Source organism: Rhinolophus hipposideros, assembly GCF_964194185.1.
Source record: "Rhinolophus hipposideros genome assembly, chromosome: 10".
In the NCBI taxonomy this organism is placed as follows: domain Eukaryota; kingdom Metazoa; phylum Chordata; class Mammalia; order Chiroptera; family Rhinolophidae; genus Rhinolophus; species Rhinolophus hipposideros.
Genome location: NC_138056.1, coordinates 10,911,013 through 10,930,242, shown reverse-complemented (window position 1 = coordinate 10,930,242; position 19,230 = coordinate 10,911,013). Strand labels below are relative to the sequence as shown.

The window sequence follows — 19,230 nt, the reverse complement described above, 5'->3', positions numbered from 1 at the left end:
TCACTTGAGACGATGCTTGCCAAGCATTTGTTGTTTTGTGTTCTTTTCAGGATGGAGAAGGATGAAGAGGCAGGACATGAGGTCTGCTCCTGATGCCAAGATGGCAAAGACCTCCACGGCACTGTGTCTTTGCCTTGGGCAGTGATGTGGGCGGGGATAAAGGTCACCCAGACACAGGAGCAGACCAGCATGCTGAGAGGGATATGCTTTGTTTTACTGAAGCTGTCAGGCAGCCAGCAGGCAGGGAAGGCCACCAGCAGACTGAGCAGGCCTAGGAAGCCCAGGTCACCCAGCAGGGCACAGAACAGTCCCAAGGAGCCCTTGTCATACTTTACAGTCACTGTGGACCCAGGCTCTGTAGCATTTACAGACTGTGGGGCCACCCGGTCATCCAGTCTATACACAAGGGAACCTGACCCAGGGAATAGACAATGGGGAAAGTGCTGGGAGAGCTGGACTCGTCCACTTCCTAAGCTGTGTGTGTGGCTGGGTGGTGTGGGAGGCTGTCACCACCACGACAGGCCTGGCCAGCACACTGGATACGCTGATGGTGAAGGTCACCCTGAAAGCTGCCTGGTGCATAGCACAGGTGAGGTGTCCTGGGTGACCAATGGACAGAAAGGGGCAGAGGAAACAGGGCCAAGGAGGACAGCAGAAGGTAGCTGGGCCGCTGGTTATTGGATCGGACACTGGGGGTGTGGTGGTGCCAGATGAAGACGCCTAAGGCAGCCAGGGGAACGAGGAAGAGCAGGGCGGTGCCGACAGCCAGCGTTGTGCCAAAGGGCTCACGGTAGGACAAGAAGTCAAGGGTTTTGGGGATGTCCCGACTCTTGTCCATATTGGGCCACTTGTCCTCAGGGCACTTCTCACAAACAGCACTTTCTGAAGGGAGGAAGAGAAACTGGGTCAGACAACAGAGTGGGAGACTTCTGGGAACTTTCCTGTGGCCAAGTAGTTATACGACTTGTGATGGCTTTTCCTGCAGGCTCGGTGTACTTTGGTCCTGTTGCAAGCAGCCTTCCAGATGGCCTGATGTCGTCAGATTCAGGGTTAGAGACACAGATGTCAGCGAATCTGACAGCAGCTGCTTATCATGCATCAGACTATAGTATAGTGGAATGACTGACCCAACAACCTACGGAAACTAATTCCTATCTAGGCTTCGTCCCTTTGAACTGAACAGCTACCGTGGCAGTGTCATAATTCATAGTCACAGCTAATTTATTTATGCGTTTATTCATTTATCAGCTTATTTTATTTAAGGAATGTTTATGGAGGTGCTTTCTAGATACACAGACCTTTTTTTTTTTGAGCCACTTTTTTCTAAATCACTGTGTTGATAGAACTTACCAGAGCTTTGCTTTCCATGGTGATTTTAAAAACAGGCTTTGTGACTGGAGTTCTGAATCAGTTATACTTTTTCATTTAACCCCTTTCCTTATTTGGTTATATCTCCATGCTCCTGGATATTTTGGCTCCATGTTCTTCTAATTTCCAAGTTCAAGGATGTCTTATTTACAGTTTCTGTCCTCCTCAGCTTCATCCAGAAGTGCCTTCTTTTTAAATGGGCAAAGGTATCCTCCAAGTCCCCACCTCTCCCCCACCGAGAGTTTCAGTGTGAGAAGAGACCTTGTCCAAACCTGTGCCTTCAACAGTGACTTGGATTCTGAACCTCGTCTTTCTCATCCAATCTCTTGCCTTTTCAGTACACCCATGGCCTATTAATCTCCCCCAAACACATATTGAAAGGTCACTGCTTCTCTCCGTAAGTAATTCAGTGGCTCCACATTTCCTACAGAATAGAGTCTACGCTCCTGAGCCTGCCAAGTCAGGCCCTCTCTGATGGGCCCCTTACTTCCTACATTGCCCATCACAGTCTATACTCAAGCCACTCTCGGCTCCTTATTGCTTTCATGCCTTGAGCTTTTACTAACTTAGTCCTTGGCCTGGACTATCCTTATCACGCTTTATTGCCTTGGAAACCCCACGTGTTGCTCAAGGCGATACCACATGCCACCCCCTCCAGTGAAGTCATTAGAATTATTTCTCTGGGCTCTCATGGCTCAATGCTTTTGCTTTTATTAAAGCAATTGATTTTACTTTGTAGCCGAGTTTCTTGTACTGTGATCATTCTCCTTTAAGAGATCATGAACTCTGTGGTCCACGTGCTGTGTCTTATTTGTTGTTACCATTCTTGTACCCAGCACAGTGGCTGCATACAGTAGGCGCCAGTTGATGTTTGTGGAATGAATGTAGTGCAAAACAGATTAATCACTTGGGGATTTTATTTTCGATATTTGTGGAATGCCTATCATGTTTCCGACACTAAACTAGGCACAGAATTTGGACAAACTCGTGGTTGATGAAAGAATGAACGTATAGCCGTAACTGGCTTTAATGTAGCACGTGGGAAGGAAACAGTCACATCATCTTTTTGATTTCCTCTTCCCTGGAATTTTCTTTCCCATTAAAGGAATCTTCCCTTGAGGTGAAGCCTACCCTGGCTGCTGGCTGGCCACCGACCGACCAAAGGCCAGTCTCCTTCTTTACCTGGTGTCATGGCGATTTCTCCTCTGGGGCAGGGAACGCAATTGTAGCAGCAGTTTGACTTCCCACGTAGAACTGACTTCCTGGTTCCCACAAGACATTTGTCACTGCAGATCGAGGAGGGGACCTACACATGAGAGGAGAGAGAGAGCGCACTGCAGAAACTGTAGGGAAGATGGGATGGCGTCTGTGCAACCAGAATCTTAGAGAAATTAGGAGCATCATTCTCGCTTCCTGATTCCCTGCCCTTTTTAAAAAGTTAAAACCCGCTTTATTTCCTTTTCCTTTCCTTCCTTCTTTCCTCTTTCCCTTCATTCCCTTTCTTGCTCAAATAGTTATCATTGTTTGTGTATCAGGTTCTGTGCTGGGTATTAGGGAAGCAGCAGCAGGTAAAAAAAGCTCTCAAGGTTTCACAGTCTGGGGGTGGGGTGGGGCAAGATGTCTTGAGGAGAAAAAAGATATGAGCGTTACTGCTCCTCAGACAAAGGGTTGGTCCCTAGCTGTTGGTTGGAATTCTGGTTTTGTCATTTATGGGCTGGGTGACCTGGTGATTAACCTCTCTAAACTTCAGTTTTCTCTTCAGTAAAATGGGGTACTACCCATTCTATCTAGTTGGGAGATTGTGAGAAGATTAAATGAGATAATGCAAGTGAAGGCCACATTGCAGTGCCTGGAGCACTGTGAGTGCAGAGCAAATGCCAATGAGGCAGGATAATATTCTGAGGTGTGTGGAGATGGTCCTCCACTCTGGGCTCACCAAATCCCTTTATTTTTATTTCAAGGGACTCATTTTCTCTCCAACCCACACATAACTGAAGCACCAACAGTGGACCAGAAACAACGACTGCAAACACTAGAAATGTTTAGCAGGGTCCCTGAGCTCTATCCACTGGTGCCAGTAGCACCCTCCCAAGCTGTGACAACAACAACAAGAAAACAATTGCCAATGTCCCTTGGGAGGCAAAATCACGTTGAGTTGAGAAAGCCTGCTTGGAGAATGAATTTTCTTAAAAGATCTGATGAAAAGATTCTGTGGTCTAGGAAAAAAGAAGTGAGAGAAGATACCTAAACCAGTACTGAGAGTGGACCCCAACAGCCTTTGTCTGTGGAGCAATCGTGCTCCTTTCTTCCCTGGAACTCTGCTCTGCTCCCTTACTCATCAGCCACCTAGTTTTCTTCTCCCAGGGTGGGGACTTTGGAGATTGAGGTGTGATGGTCATAGGAATGGAAAAAGATAAGGCAGACTAACGTGAGACCAGAGGGAAAGTTTGAAATCGCTGAAATAGGGAAAAGTACACTATACCTGTCAGAATTTTCTTACTCTTATTATAGAGGCATGTGGAAAATGCTTTAGATGTTCAGAGAAAGGAGTGTTTAATCCCACCTAGATACATTGGAGACAACTGCAGGCGGCATGGTGTGATAGTTGAGATGAAACCACATATAAATGAGAAGTCCCCACCTCGTCACTCTAGATACTTAGGGGTCTGGGAAAGGACTAATGGGACTCCGTGGGTTTTTCTCCATTGTGTAAAAGCTTGGCATTAGTTGTCTATCTCTTGACATAATGCTGTAAGACTAAGACAACAGCATTCTAGGTGGACATGCTAGCTATCTCAGGATAAACTTGAATCAGCAATTATGTATAATTTCCTCTCCTATTTGCTCATTAATTATCTTTACCATTTCAGGATCCTTTGTTTTGGGAGCCAGGAGGTGGTTTAGGAAGGTTTTATTTGCCAGACAGCTTCAGAGTTGTGCAAGTCAATAGCCTACCCTGCCCTCCCTTTAACCCAGTCAGCTCAACATAACAAATACTGCGGGGTGCTTGGGGGTGGGAGGTGCTGTCTGTATGTAGTTCTCAGCTCTCAAAATCAAGAGATGGTCTGTATGGAGTTCTGTCTGTATGTAGTTCTCAGCTCTCACTGTCTCAGCTCTCACCTTACCTTTGAAAGTCCTTCTGCCCAGATAATAGCACTCTCATTCATCAGCAGTTCTTTTCCAGAAGGTGCTCTGAAAAACAATTGCTATCTCTGGTCTCTGGTTTGGGAGGATGTAGATGTTTTTAATGTAAACGTTGTTAGCATCTCCCCATCTTTGGTGAAGAAAACCTTTTCCTGTGCTTTTGTGGTGAAGTGAAATTTCTGAATGTAATAGAGCACCTGAGACAGGGGCAGAAAGTAAAGGAAAGAAACTGGTTAGGAGCAGAACATCTCCCAAGATGGTGTTAATCTGTGGTGCGTGTCTCCATGTATCCAGTTTTCCACCATCCATCCATACATATTACTTGGCGTCCTCTTCGTGCCAGACATGATTGGTAGCTAGGATACAAAGCTCAGTCCTACCTCCAAAGGACTACCTAGTTCCTCTTAGCAGTGTGGGTGAGAGAGAATGTTCTTGATTAAAAGGAGATATGAACTGAGGACTAGGAATGTTTCAATGTATCCCAAACATTTCATAGCTGGGAGCACCTCAGATCACGTGACTATCAAAGTTCCATTATGATTCCTTCTGGAAAGAGCAATCGTAGCAGAAAAGCAAGGACAGGCAGAGTACCTTCGGGAGCTCACCAGGGCTCTTAGGGTGGGTCCTTCTGGCTCTTTGAACACCTTTGTAGTAAAATGGAATTGTCTTTGATTCTGTGCTTAGGACAAGGGGTTCTGATCTTTTCCAGAAACCTGGAACTCTTTAAGAAGACCTTTGAGGTTATTTCTAATAGAGCTCCCACTTACCTTTCCAACCTTTTCTTGCTAGTGTTTTTATTCTTTGTCTATCCCATGCTTTGAACCAATAGGATCACTTTCCCATTCCTGCTCATGCCGTATCCTCTAATAGCTGGTAAGTATGATTATTTATTACTCATTCCAACTAGAGTACAAATACCTTGAGGGCCAGCACACATTTTGTACATTTCTGTATCCCCGATTGCTCCAAGGTGCATGAAAATTGCTTAGCAAATATTTGTGAATTAGATTTTGGAAGCTCAATAAGACTATAGGAGGGAGTTTGAGCAAATCACTTGGCTGGGGGCAGAGCTGCATCTAGAATTCTGAAATATTCCTGTAATTCTTCAGCACTGGGAGGCAGTAGAGACTGTGGCCCAGTGCCCAGACCCAGGAGCCAGGTTGCCTGGTGTGATCCCTGAGTCTACCTTGAACCATCTGTGTGACCTTGGCTATGTTGTTCTACCTCTCAATTTTCTCATCAGTAAAAACGGGACCTGCCTTGTAGGGTTGTCATAAAGATGAAATGTATTAATACATATAACGGGGTTGGAACATTACTTGGCATAGAATAACACTTAAAAAGTGTATTACTAAAATAAAAAGTGTGTTGCTCTTACAACTTTTAGGAAGCCTCACTACATAGATGCTGATACAATGACCTAAAACTGATTTCTGTGGTTTAACATGAAACTTACGTAATTCATGAAAATTTTACAATTGACTCGCATTGCCAGTAGGAGCCAGTTCTGTCTTCTAGATCTAGACCCTGATGTCATGAACAGTGAGGGATCTGAGTACAAGTCCCTTTGACTCTAAATTCAGTACTCCTTTCATTAGACCATGCTGTCTCTCCGCTAGTCTGTTGCTCACAGCAAGCTGCATGGACAGGGTCTGGGCTACTCACCTGCCAAGGCCTGGCGTTCTGTGCACTGGCACAGGTGCCTCCCAGGAATGGTCCCTGTCCTGGGGAATAGGTGATCAGGTTCTGATAGGCGCCCAGTAGAGCTGTGGCTGCCAGGTAGGCTTGGTAAGTGGCTGTCAGATCAGGAAGTTGGAAGGCAGACAGGTGGACAGCTGTCACATTCTCAAGCCTTCTGCACTTCTGAGCCCCTTCGTTGTCACTCTGGGTGGAAGGTCCTAATCCAGACCACCTGCATCCATGCAGCTCCTCCCACAACTTCCTCACTACACTATTGCCTGGGTATGTGGCTGGGCGTAGTGCCAACTGCCAACAGGAAGTCCTCAAAGCCGGGCATTATTGCTGAGTGTGTGGACAGGCTCAAGCTGCCGTTCAGCATGTCCAAGGTCTTGGGTCCCAGCACTGCGGGGTTGGAAGAGAAGGAGGTGGAGAGGATCCACCCCTCCTGGTCATGTTGTTCTCCCAAAGGGCCTCAGCCATGAGTGTGAAGTGATAGTGGTTAACAGTCACAGATGGTGACGGTGGTGGCAGGGCTGGAGGCGATGACGGTGGCCATGATGTTGATGCTATTGCACTGGCTGCTGATCTTCTTTGAGAAGGCCACACAGCCACCATGCGCCCAATTTCTATCCGCAGCTGCTGATCCAGCCACTCAAAGTTGCCAGTGTCAGAACCCACCAGGCCCACCCACGTCCAGTTAAAGTGACTCAAGAGCTTGGCCAGGACCCAGGGCTGGTGGGTGCTGCTGGGCACTGTGCGTAGGAAGGACGGGAACTGGAAACGGTCGGAGAACTGGGGGAGCTGAGAGCCATGGCTGATCTGGGGGAAGAAAAGGGGCTGCCAATTCCTGCCAGAACATTCTACCACCCACCCTGCTGGGCGTCCTCAAATGCTCTCCCAGCTGCCCTGTGACTTGGCCTTGTTCCTCAACTCTTTGTCTTTTGTTGTTCAAAACGTTTTTTTAAACATACTGTGTATAATTAATATATATAACTTGATGAATGTGGAGATAAATACACGCCTGTGAAACCATCACCACAGTCTGTGCCATAAACCAATCTATCATGTCCTAAAGTTTCCTCCGCCTTCTTATCTATTATTATTGTTATGTTTTTGCATGCTAAGAACATGTAACAAAATCTACCCCCTTAGCTGATTTTTAAGTACGTAATACAGCATTGTTAGCTATAGAACTATACTGTACACGAGATGTATTCATCTTTATAACTAAAACTTTCTGCCCTTTGACGACACCCCCGTTTCCCCTCCCCTCCAGCCCTTGGCAACCACCATTCAACTCTCTGCTTCTATGAGTTTGTCTATTTTAGATTCATCATGTAAGTCCTATCATACAGTTTTTGTCCTGTGTCAAACTGTCTCTCTCTGACTTTTGATATATGCAATGTCCAGGCCCTTCCAAAGCCTGTGGCTCAGGCCTGAGAAGACAATTCATTTTTTTAAGAAGTTATACAAAATATGACAAAGTATAATAAATAGAAAATTTATAAGAGGGCAGAATAACGTCAAATATGTCAGCAATCAGAGTAAATGTGGCAGGTTAAATTACCCTAGTTAGAAAAGTGTGCACTTCTCTATTTGCCCAGTAGAAACTTTCCATCTGTCTGTATCCTCTGGGCCCCAGTAGCCTGACCTCCATGGGCTTCGTAAAAGGGATGCTCTGCCCTTTCTCTTCCCACAGGAGACTGGAGGTGGGGTGGGAGGAGAATGAACTCAAGATGTTCAGTGCCCCCAAGTCCCCAGATTCCTCTCTGCTCTGCCATGGTTGGCAGTGGCTGCCTTCATCCATGAGCTCACAGCTCTGGTAGGAAGGTCTTCCTATTGCTTCCTGCCCCACAGATGAACACAGCTTCCCAAAGTGGCTGTCCTCTGGGCGTTTCACCCTTAACGCTGCCCGCTCCTTTGAAAAGAGCCCCTTCCTCACACTCTCGCTGGAGTGTGCTGTCTTTGTTTTGCCTTTTCAAGGGCACAGAGGGGAAGACTGAGCAGTCCTGACACAATATAGTTGGAATAAAGATTTCGACTATTATGGATACTTTCAAATCGGGTAAAAATTCAACTATTATAGACACTTTTAAATTGGATATAAAGCAAAAGCTGTTTTGCTTGCTATTTAAAAGAGATGCACCTCAAGGAAACTCAACGTCAGGGGCAGGTAACATCAAAGTCTTAGGTGAGTCTGCTCGCCTTGGAGGCTCTTCAGCCCTCCGGACCCAAGGAAGGATACAAAGCTTTTGGGCAGAGGGGTCAGTGGTTAAATCAATGCAGAGTGTGATTTCTGGTGAGTGAACCAAGTGAGTGCCCGTAAGATGTGGGAAGTTTCTTTAAAACGCAATTGTTAGCAAAAGACAGGTCAGGGCAATGATCGGTGATGCTGTGGTTAGGTGAATACTGAAGTAAGAGACAATCATGGAATGAAGAGAGTATTTTTTCCCCCCACAGAGGAGCACAAAGACTAAACAAAATATGGTTTGTCTATTGAGTTCCAGCCCTTAAAGCCTTCCCTGATTTCTGCTTCCCAGGCTGGGATTGAGTTCTTGCTTCCCGGTACATGCCCGCCCTAGGGGCCTCCCCATCGTCTCATCATGGCTGAGCTCTTTCTACCTCAGACTGTTTGAGCTCATGTCTTTCCCCTTCCAGTTAGATTTTAAGCAGGATCCATTTAATTTATCTTAGCTGTTGTGTATATGAATGAATGCCTGTTCTTTTCTCTTCGGCCCCAACTTCTCCCCTCGCCCCTCTTCCTGCGGGTTCCCCAGGTTACTCAGCGCAGGGGTCTGCTGTCACAGACTCTCCCCAGCCTGCTGTAAGGGAGCTGTCCCACCAGGTATATGCAGACAAATTCTTTTTTTTTTTAAAATTTATTTATTGGGGTGACAATTGTTAATGAAATTACATAATTTCAGGTGTACAATTCTGTATTACATCATCTATAAATCCCATTGTGTGTTCACCACCCAGAGTCAGTTCTCCTTCCATCACCATATATTTGATCCCCTTTACCCTCATCTACCACCCCCTTCTCCCCTTACCCTCTGGTAACCACTAAACTATTGTCTGTGTCTATGAGTTTGACAAATTCTTTTACTTCAAAGTCTTTGGTGACTCTCACTTTCTAGACTGGGCAAGATTATACGGGGCACCTGGGAACTGGCATTTCTCAAAAGTTACTGCTCCTTCCGGACTTCCGCTGTTGTCATCATTATTGTTACTAGCATTAACGACTAACAGTAATGAGCATTATATTGTTACCAGGCACTGGTAATTCCATTGTAAACAGCCCCAATGACTCTAAGAAGTGGGTACATCATCATTAACCATTGTTACCTTCATTTTATACTTGAGGTATCTGAAGCCCAAAAGGAACGACTTCATTTGTCAATATCATGTCATTAATAAGTCGTGCTGTTAAGAGTCAAATCTGGGTTTACTGACTTTCAAGCCAGCGCCCTTTATAATTCCCAGCCCTCCTGCTTCCCAACCCCTCTCTGCCCAGTCCCTCTGCTTGTGCACATTCTGGGATTTGTGTAAAATGACAAGGGTCTCTGCCAGGTCTTTTGATGTTATGGACTCTGGGGTTGTAAACCCAGAGTTGGGAAAAGCAAAGACTACTGCCAAATGCTCAAGAATTTCTCAATATGTAGTGAATTTGGAATGCCCTTGAATTTTAGCAAAATAAAATTTTAACACCAGGAGGGATGGTGGTGGTCCCCAGTGTTAGAGCAAATGCATAGGCTCTGGGGCCAGTGTCCCAGGGCTCTGGACCTAGGAGTGTGTGGCCTCCAGGGCTGGTCCTAAGGAAACTAACTTAGACTGACTGAGGTAACTCTTCACAAAGTGACCCGCTGGCCTGTGATGCTGGGGAGACCTGTAGCCTGAGGTCTGAAATGTAACGAAGAGAGTCTCTGTCCCAGACAGGTGACCATACAATAAACTGAAGAATGACTCAACTTGCCCAGGTGTTTCCTCTATGAGGGAGAAGGTGTGGCAGCTGAGCTGAATATTCTCATTGCCTGGGTAGGTCTGATTTCCTAGTGACAACTGTCCAGTGTCTTCCTTATGCTCAAACTCTGGGCTCGTGGATTATCCTTCTGAGAAGCATTTGGGTTTGGATAGGAAGGAGCTTTTCTGCAGGGAGAGAATACACTGACCAGCAAATATAAGGCTGATGGTCATGGTGGAAATCACGTTTCTCATTATGAATTAATAGGTGGTTCCTGGTTTTGATAATGATTTTGGGCAGCGTGAGCCAGCCCCACCAATACCAGTCATTTCTGGGGGAGTACTTAGTTCCTGGATCTCATCTCTTCATCTGTGCCCCACTCAACTATGAGCTCTTTGAGGCTGGCAACTGGGTCTGAGTCATATTAGTACCTTAGGGCGTTATGATCTGTCATGTGGTTCTTGTTCAGAAAACCTCTATTGAACGGGTGCGATCTATGACATTCCTAGAGTCACAAGGCTGAGACTATAATAATTGACACCTCAATGCTGAACATATCAGAAGGCTATATTTTCTCTGTCTCTGGGACACTTAACTCAGGTGTGATGTTTGCAACTCCAGTCTCATGAGGGCCAGAGGGCTGGAGCAGGAGGCACTGGTGGGGAGGGGTGACACTGTGGGAGGATGGTCTCAGGTCTCACACCACCCACTGTGCTGGAGTGGGACCTCAGCGCAGCCTGTAACTGGGGATAGGACTGATTTCATGCATTTTAATTTTTTTCAATTAAAGAAATTAAAGTCTAGCAAAACTGACTTAGTTTTATACATTTGTAAGAGTTTTTACATAAGTAAAAAACTAGGAAAAGCAATCTTCTGTCAGCCAAGGGGCCTGATGTCTGACTCAGAAGATCTGGTCACAATAGCCCGCCTTCCAATTTGGAACCCTGAGGCTGGGTTGTCCTACCCTGAGTCCTCTTGTGGTTGATGCTTTGCGAGCCACGTGGGTGCCCGGGTGTATGGCTGTCTGGGTTCATGTTTGTCTTCCTGTCTAGACTGTGAGCATTTGTGAAGACAGGGCCATGGCCTCGTGTGTGCCTCATATTCCGTGTGGCTGTGGGACAACACTCTTCCCATGAACAGTGTGCTCAGTAAATATTTGGAAATAATAACCACCCCCCAGACAGGCGACATCTTTATTTAGGTGAGGTTTCCTCCTCCCTGTTTCTGTTCTACCTCTGGAGTCAAGCTGCCTGGCTTTGAATCCCAACCTACTACTTACTGTGTTTCCCAGAAAATAAGACCTAGCTGGACAATCAGCTGTAATGCGTCTTTTGGAGCAAAAATTAATATAAGACCCGGTCTTATTTTACTATAAGACCGGGTCTTATATAACAATATAATATAATATAATATAATATAATATAATATAATATAATATAATAATATAATATAATAAATATAATACTGGATCTTATATTAATTTTTGCTTCAAAAGACTCATTAGAGCTGATTGTCTGGCTAGGTCATATTTTCGGGGAAACGGTATTAGCTGTGTGATTTGGGCAAGTGACATTTCCTCTTTGAGCCTCAATTTCATTATCTATAAAATGGGAATCATAACAGTATCTACCTCACAGATTTTTTGTAGGATTTAATGAGATAAAAATGAAGATAATAATAATAATAGGAAATACTGACAGAGCACTTACAATAAGTCAGGCCTTTTTCTAACGTTTTACATGTATCAACTCATTTAATCATCATAAGAATTTTGATACATGCCAGAGTTGTCTACCAAAAGCAGTTTCCACTAATGGTAATTATTTAATAAATGATATAGTTATTCTAAGTCACTCTAAGCCAATATTACATAAGAAAGCATGTGATAAACTCTTTTATACTAGGGTGTGAATGACTGAAAATAACTATCCATCACTCAAGTATGTTAAGATTTAAGTGTTGGAATCTAATTGGATGATTTTTCAGTTGTGGCAGTTGAGGCCTCAGTGAAATCTGTGAGGGGAAACATTTAGTATTTCTTGGGGTATCATTTAAAGCTCACAAGCAGGCAGTCATGTACCTTACATCTAGGCATGCTGTGGAAAAAAAAATTCCACACCTGGAAAATGATTGGATAAACATTGTTTCTCTGCCTAACAGATTTAATGTACATTGAAGATCAAACAGAACTCAGGTCTAGGTAAATGTTTCATAGAAACGTCAAAAGCTCCATCAGAATGATCTGTCACTTGTTGAACTTTTCAACTTTCTGAGTAGTGTGAGAGGAAAAAGAAAATCGTCCTGGGCTCGGTTATAAATCTTGAGCCTTCAGATCATGCATATGTGTCCCAGTCTGTTTAACCAATCAACAAAAAAAATTATGGGAGTTTGGTCTATAGTTACCAAATTTTTATTTTGCCACAAAAGTTTGTGGGAAAAATAAAACCTACAATAGCCAAGACATGGACACAACCTAAGTGTCCATCAATGGATGAATGGGTAAAGAAGATCGGCTTGATATATTCAATGGAATATGATTCAGCCATAAAAAATAAGGAAATCCTGCCAACATGGATAGACTTTGAGGACCTAATGCTAAGTGAAATAAGGCAGACAGAGAAAGACAAATGCTATATGATTTCACTTATATGTGGAATCTTACAAAACTCCCCAAACAAAAAAAACCCCACCAAACTCATAGAAAATAGACCAGATATGTGGTTACCAGAAACGTAGGGTGGGAGGAAGGGTCAAAATGTACAACTTCAAGTTAAAGATCATTAAGTACTAGTGATACAATGTACAACACGATGGCTAGAGCTTACACTGCTGTACAATATGTAGGAAAATTGTTAAGGGTGTAAATTCTAAGCGTTCTCAACACTAAGAGAACATTTTTTTTCTTTTTCTTTTTGTTGTAGCTATATGAGATGATGGATGCTAACTAAACTTATTGTGGTAATCATTTCACAATGTATGTAAGTCAAACCATTATGTTGTATACCTTCAACGTATACAGTGATGTACGTCAATTGTATCCCAGTAAAACTGGAAAAAAATTTAAAAAACATAAAAATGATAAAAACCAACATTTAAGGAGAGATGGTGACCTCACACTGACACCTGTGTATACTATGTCATGTATCTGTCATTTTGCTGCAAACCGGAGAAAACGTCATCATAGATCAGCATCAGTTCGTGGACCAGCATTAGGGAACTACTGGCCTAGTCCCAGGTCCCATTTTGTGGAAGGGTAATCTTAGGCGCAGGGAAGGGAAATGACGTTTTAAGGTCATAGCCTGTGATCTTTCTAAGTGGCTACACTGTGCTCCACCCTGAGTATTCAAGTGGTATCCTCTCTCCAGGTGTTTTTCTCACCTGAGGGATTCTGTACCCGGAGAGCAGCTCAGCCATGGGCTTGGACTCCGGGGAGCTCATCCCTCCAACCACCCCCAGGAGCAGTTGCTGGGGGCCACAGCGAGAGCTGCGTATGGGCCGGGGCTGGTTGGACAGCAGGGCCGGGTGCTCCCCAGGGCCAGATCCCTGAGCGGCAGGAATCATACGGCTGCAGTCCCACGGTAACATTGGCCGGGAACGCTGGGTCTCCTTTTGCCTTGGCCACAGCAAAGAGAATGCCCAGGATGTTCAGGAATAAGCAGACTCTGAGTCTTAGAGAGGGTGAAGGACAGGGGGAGTTAGGGTTGGTCAGGAGCATTCGAAAGAGCCACCCAAAACAGACCTGACTCTTCTTGGGAGGAGTAAAGGCAAGATGAGATGTCTGATGGAATGTAGATGTATGCTTATAGAAAAACAGAAGGCCTTGGGGGGCTGGGGATTCTAGGGGAGAAAGAGGCACACAAGCAGACAGACATGGAGAAAGGCTGGCAGCTTCCCAGAGATGGACAGAGACACACAGTCACACACGCACACACAGTGACACACACACATAGTAACACACACACATGCACACATGCACACACACACATGCTCAGGCATTCACCTGGCACAGTGGATGTGACACGTGAACAGGCAGACACACGAGCTGGGATAGATGATCAGATGAAGAGACTGGCAGACACACACAGAGACAGGCACTCAGGATTGGATGAGAGAGGGAGACAGGTGACACAGGCACAGTGCTCGGGACAGATGCCCTTAGAGACTGGTGGCCATATACACGGGAGGACTGATGGGCACAGGCACAGGCCAACACTAACTTAGGCAAACATTCACAGACACAAGCAGAGAGCCATGAGTGGAAGCGAAAGACACAGGCCTCTGACAGACTCAGGCAGACGTGGGGTAGAGTGACAGAGGGTGTGGAAACCCACTGCCTGGGGGTCTTTGTGCAGAGACCCTGCAGGCTCATAGAGTGAATCTGGTTAGAATCCGGTGGAGCCTTGGAAACAGTTCAGATCTCTGTGGAAGGTGGGCTGTGGGGGAGAGCTGCGGACAGGGTGGGCCCGGGGCTGCCTTCCTTTTGGTCCTGTGGACATGCCCGTAGATGTGTCTTTTTATAGCCCCAGCCGCTGTGATTCTGAAACAGTGTCAGGCCTAAGGCTGCTGAGCTCTTCTCTCCATCAAATTGAAGGAATGTTAGCATTGGGCACATGGGGTCACTGAGGCCCAGAGTGACTTGGGGAGAGCTGGGACTAGAATTGAGTCTAACACCCAGGTGCACAGAGTGAGGGGCTGTCCCTGCCAGGGGTCTCAGTGCCAGGACTGGGGACCCCAGCTACCTACAATGATCAGAGAGGCTGCTCCCCTTTTCCCTCCCTGCCCAGGGATAAAGAGCACGCCCCACCGTTGGCACAGACTCTGCTTTGGAGGCTGCTGGAACTTGACTTCTGGTCGATCCAGTATGGTGTGTAAGGGGGTCACATGACGATGATAACGTCTCCTTTGGTGGAGAGGATGTCCGAGGGTCTTGACATTGGCAGGTAGCCAAGGGGGGGTCCCAGACAGTGTCTCCCATGGGCATTGCTGAGAACAGGGTTACAAGGACAGTTGGACTGGACCTGAGGCCTGTTCTTTCTCTTGGGTATGAGGCTGGGGGTCCTCTCTTGTCAGACGACTGGGACTGATTTCCTCCGTGAGGCCGTAGGTACATCTGGGCCTTTAGGAGACCCCCAAAAGAAGGAGAAGGAGGGTGGCTGAGCTCCTCACTTTAGCCCTACATGACTATACCTTTGGAGTTCTCCAGGGCTCTCTAAACCCCTCTGGCCCTAGCCTCCAGCTGCCCCCATCCTTGCCTCTCACATCCTACAATTACTAATTTTCCTTACTCCCTGGCCCAGGGACTGGCAGACGTGGGAACGGGAGGTGTGCCCTGCCCATCAATACCTCCTTTCGTCCTGGGACTGTGCTACAGGGCCTGTGTTTATGAAGGAGTCAGACCGCCCTGAACCAGGGCCCCCTGGGCCTGCTCACACCTCATAAGCTTCAAAGCCAGAATTTACCCTGTGATGCTCAGGAGAGGCCTGAGGTCCCCAGGGAGAAGCTGCAAAACAAGCCATGAAAGCAGCCTTGTCAAGTCTGTGGCTGCAGGCCTGTCTCAGGTCTAACTGTCACTGGGGTGGGGACACACGACATCACACTCCATCACAGTGGGGCAGGACCGGGGGACGGCTGGCCTTAGGGCTCAGCTTCAATCTGTTTTTGGCCTAAATTCTATTCACTGCTCTGTTGTGAATGCTGAGTGACCTTGGCAAGTCACTTCCTCTTTCTTGGGCCTCAGTTTTCTCTTTCGTGATAGGAAAATACTGGATTCAACAGGTTGTTCTAAAACTTTATTTCAACAGCAAAAACCTTCCATAACACACTATAGCCATAAAATCATATAGGGGTGGAGCTGCCTTCTATGAGGTAGGGTCAGTGGCCTTGACTTTCAAATGCTGGGCCCTTCCTTGCCCTCTCAGTGACTCTTCAAAGAGTCTTCCACCTCTAAGGACCACAGTTGGATGCAATGGACTGAACTACCTCTAAGGCTCCTTTCAGGTCTGGCTCTCACTTTCAAGTGAGTACGATCAGGTGAACATCAGCATGGTCATAGCTCGACCCAGGAAGGACTAGAGCTGAGGAGTGGCCAGGGAGAGTCCAGATTCCGGCTAAAATGGGAAGCTTTGGGATTCTGCCTTCTGCACTGGGGGAGACTAGGAATCCAGGATGGGCAGGAAATATTAATAAACTAAGAGCCAACAGAACTTTGTTTCATTGTGGATTGTGCCGGCCCTGGCTGAATGAGGCTGGTTTCTGGGACAAATGCAATCATAGTTCCAGAGAGGTCCAGGTGAGCTCCTAAGGGCAGGTAAGAGTGGGCCCTCAGAAGGGCCCTCAGAAGGGCACTATTATGAGGGGTAGTAAATGTTGTACAGTGTATGGAGCCTCCTGGAACCCAGCTCCCCATTTGGTCCTGTGATAGTCCACGGAAAGCAGAGTCATCATCCTCATTTTACAGACGGGAAGCCGAAGTGCAGAGAGACAGAGCGATTTGTTCCAGTTCACACAGGCAGTAAATGGAAGATTCAGGTTTAGAACCCGAGGCTCCTGGACCCTGCCCCACAGCCCCGCGAAATTATAGGGTGGTCCTGCAGAAATGGAGAGGGCCATCACTAAGTGCTGACAGCTTCTTGCTGGAGTAGCTGTCCAGCTGGAGGCTAGAGGCTGGATGCTGGAGGCAGCTACTAATGCAGTTGGGCTGCTTGTGTGTTTTGAAATATCTCCCCCTGTGGGGTGCATAGCAGGACCTTGAGGCATGTCTTTTGCCATGTGGCTACACACCCTTCCATGAGCTCCAAGAAAGCCACAGCAGGCCCAGGGCCATTGTATCCCCACTCTGGTGGCTGAAGCCTAGAATGTCTCTTTGTTATAAACAGCCCTCTCCCAGACCATGGGAATGAGCCCATATCATGGAGGAGGGTCCCCTTAGTGTGAGCCCTCAAGTGACAGCTTAGATTGTCCCCAGGAGTCAAAGCCTGACTCACTACTGGCTGTGTGACATCCAGTCTCTAGGTCCCTTTCATCTCTTCGAAGATGGGATTGACTATACCTTCCTTGCTCACTTGACCATTATGGCGCTTAACTAACAAACAACTTAACTAGTTGTTTGAAAGAGGCTTGTAAATTTAAGTGCTTTGAAAAATAAGGGATGGTTGTTCCAGGATTGGAAACAGTGCAACAATACCTATTGTGTCAATAGCAGCTCTCAGGAGTGCTCCAGACAGGAGTTTGGTGGGAGAATTAGAGGGGAGCAGGAACTGTGCATTGATCAGAGTGAAGGGGTGACAGGGAGTAGGAAAAGTGCAGAGTGGGAGATGAGGGTTCATGAACATAAATTTGGCCTGCCACCTACTTTTTAAAATAAAGTTTTATTGCAATGCAGTCATACTCATTTGTTCATGTATTTCCTATGGCTACTTTCTCACTACAAAGGCAAACTAAAGTAGTTGTGACAGGCAGAGTAGTTGCTCAGCCTGCAAGGCGTAAAATAATTACTATCTGGTTCTTTACAGAAAAGTGTATTGGACGCTACTTTAAAACTAACTTTTAGTTGAGAAGAAATACAGAGGGGAGTGATGTGTATTACTTTTCTCTTGCTGAGTAACAACACATTACCACATATTTAGCAGCTTAAAATGATACAAATTTATGGTCTCATAATTTCTATGAGATAGGAGTCAGGATGTGGGTTATTCTCGTCCTCTGCTCAGGGTCTCCCATGACTGAAATCAAGTGCTGGGAGCGGCATCAGTCTCATCTGAGACTCAAAGTCTTCTTACAAGTCCCATCTGGTTGTTGGTAAAATTCATTGCTTTGCAGTTAAGATTGGTGCCCATTTCCTTGCTAGTGATAGCCCAAGGACTGGTCTTCAGCCCACCTTCAAGTCCTTACCATGTGGCCCCTCCTCTCACAGCATGGTAGCTTACTTGTTCAAAGTAAGCAGGAGAACATCTCTGCTGTTGAATTTCTCTTTTGGGGTTACTCCAGGTCAGGCCCACCCAGGATAACCTACCTCCCTTTTGATGAACTCAGAATCAACTGTTTCAGAACCTTACTTATATCTTCAAAATCTGGTAACTTAATAATGGCAGGGGTGTCTCATCATATTCACAGATCCCGCCCTCATTCTAGGGAAAGGAATTACACAAGGGCATATGTCATTGTAGGTAATTTTAGAATTCTGCCCACCACACATATTAGCAACCAATCAGGCAAATCTAGAATCTAGAATATTTGTAACACAACTATCAGTGTCTTGGAACAAACAAAAAGGAAGGAGGATTGTATTGCATTAAAAGAGCATTAAAAAATGTAACAAATGCAGTGCTTGAACTTGGATTGGATCCTGATTAAGTCTGATAAAAATAGTAAAACCCTTTCTTGGATAAATAAGGAAAATATGAATGTAGACTAGATATTAAGTTATGTAATGGGGTACTCGGTCATTTTCTTAGGTGTATATGGTATAATATTATGGTCATGTAGAAGAAGATCCTTAATAGCTATAATATTTTTTAAAAATGTCACTGAAGTATAACAAACATTCAGAAAATTAATTCAGAAAAATTAATCTCATTCATGAATTTTCACAGTCTTAACACACCTGAGTTTTTAGCCCCAGATCAAGTTCCAACACGTTACCACCAGTTAGTGAGGCCCTCGTGTTCACCATTGCATCCACCCCCCCCCAGCTATCATAGCATTGATTATTTTGCTTGCCTTGTTCTTTATATATCTGAAACCATACAGTATATAGTTATTTGTGTCTGATCCCTTTTGTTCAAATTATGCTTACAGTTGCAATAGTATTTTTGACGGGACACTACTTTTTCTTCACAGAAGTGTATAAAAAGCTTTAAGAAAGTCTAGCTAAATGGGAGACAGTCTTAAATCTATTTTTTTCACATTAAACTGTATAAATATGTCAGCCCCTGTATTCAAACTCAAATTCTGAAACATGAATGACTTGATTATTTTATTCCAGTTTAGAATATAAATTTATCCAAGTGAAATCAGGAGGTCCACCACGACTTGCCACAAGTCAATATATTCCAAGGCATAATCATGTAATTTCAGAA

At 45.4% G+C, this 19,230-nt stretch overlaps 1 protein-coding gene across 1 annotated transcript; it reads right to left on the bottom strand.

The window, feature by feature from the left end:
* Positions 1-13,591, bottom strand: LOC308503343 (extracellular calcium-sensing receptor-like; the record flags this gene model as incomplete). The annotated part of the gene is given in 12 exon segments (XM_081062667.1): positions 1-122; positions 125-412; positions 537-637; positions 639-882; positions 2,551-2,674; positions 4,494-4,560; positions 5,104-5,156; positions 6,178-6,396; positions 6,500-6,594; positions 6,703-6,807; positions 6,810-7,011; positions 13,532-13,591. Coding segments are annotated over 12 exon segments (1,680 nt in total).
* Between the last annotated feature and the right edge of the window lie 5,639 nt (positions 13,592-19,230).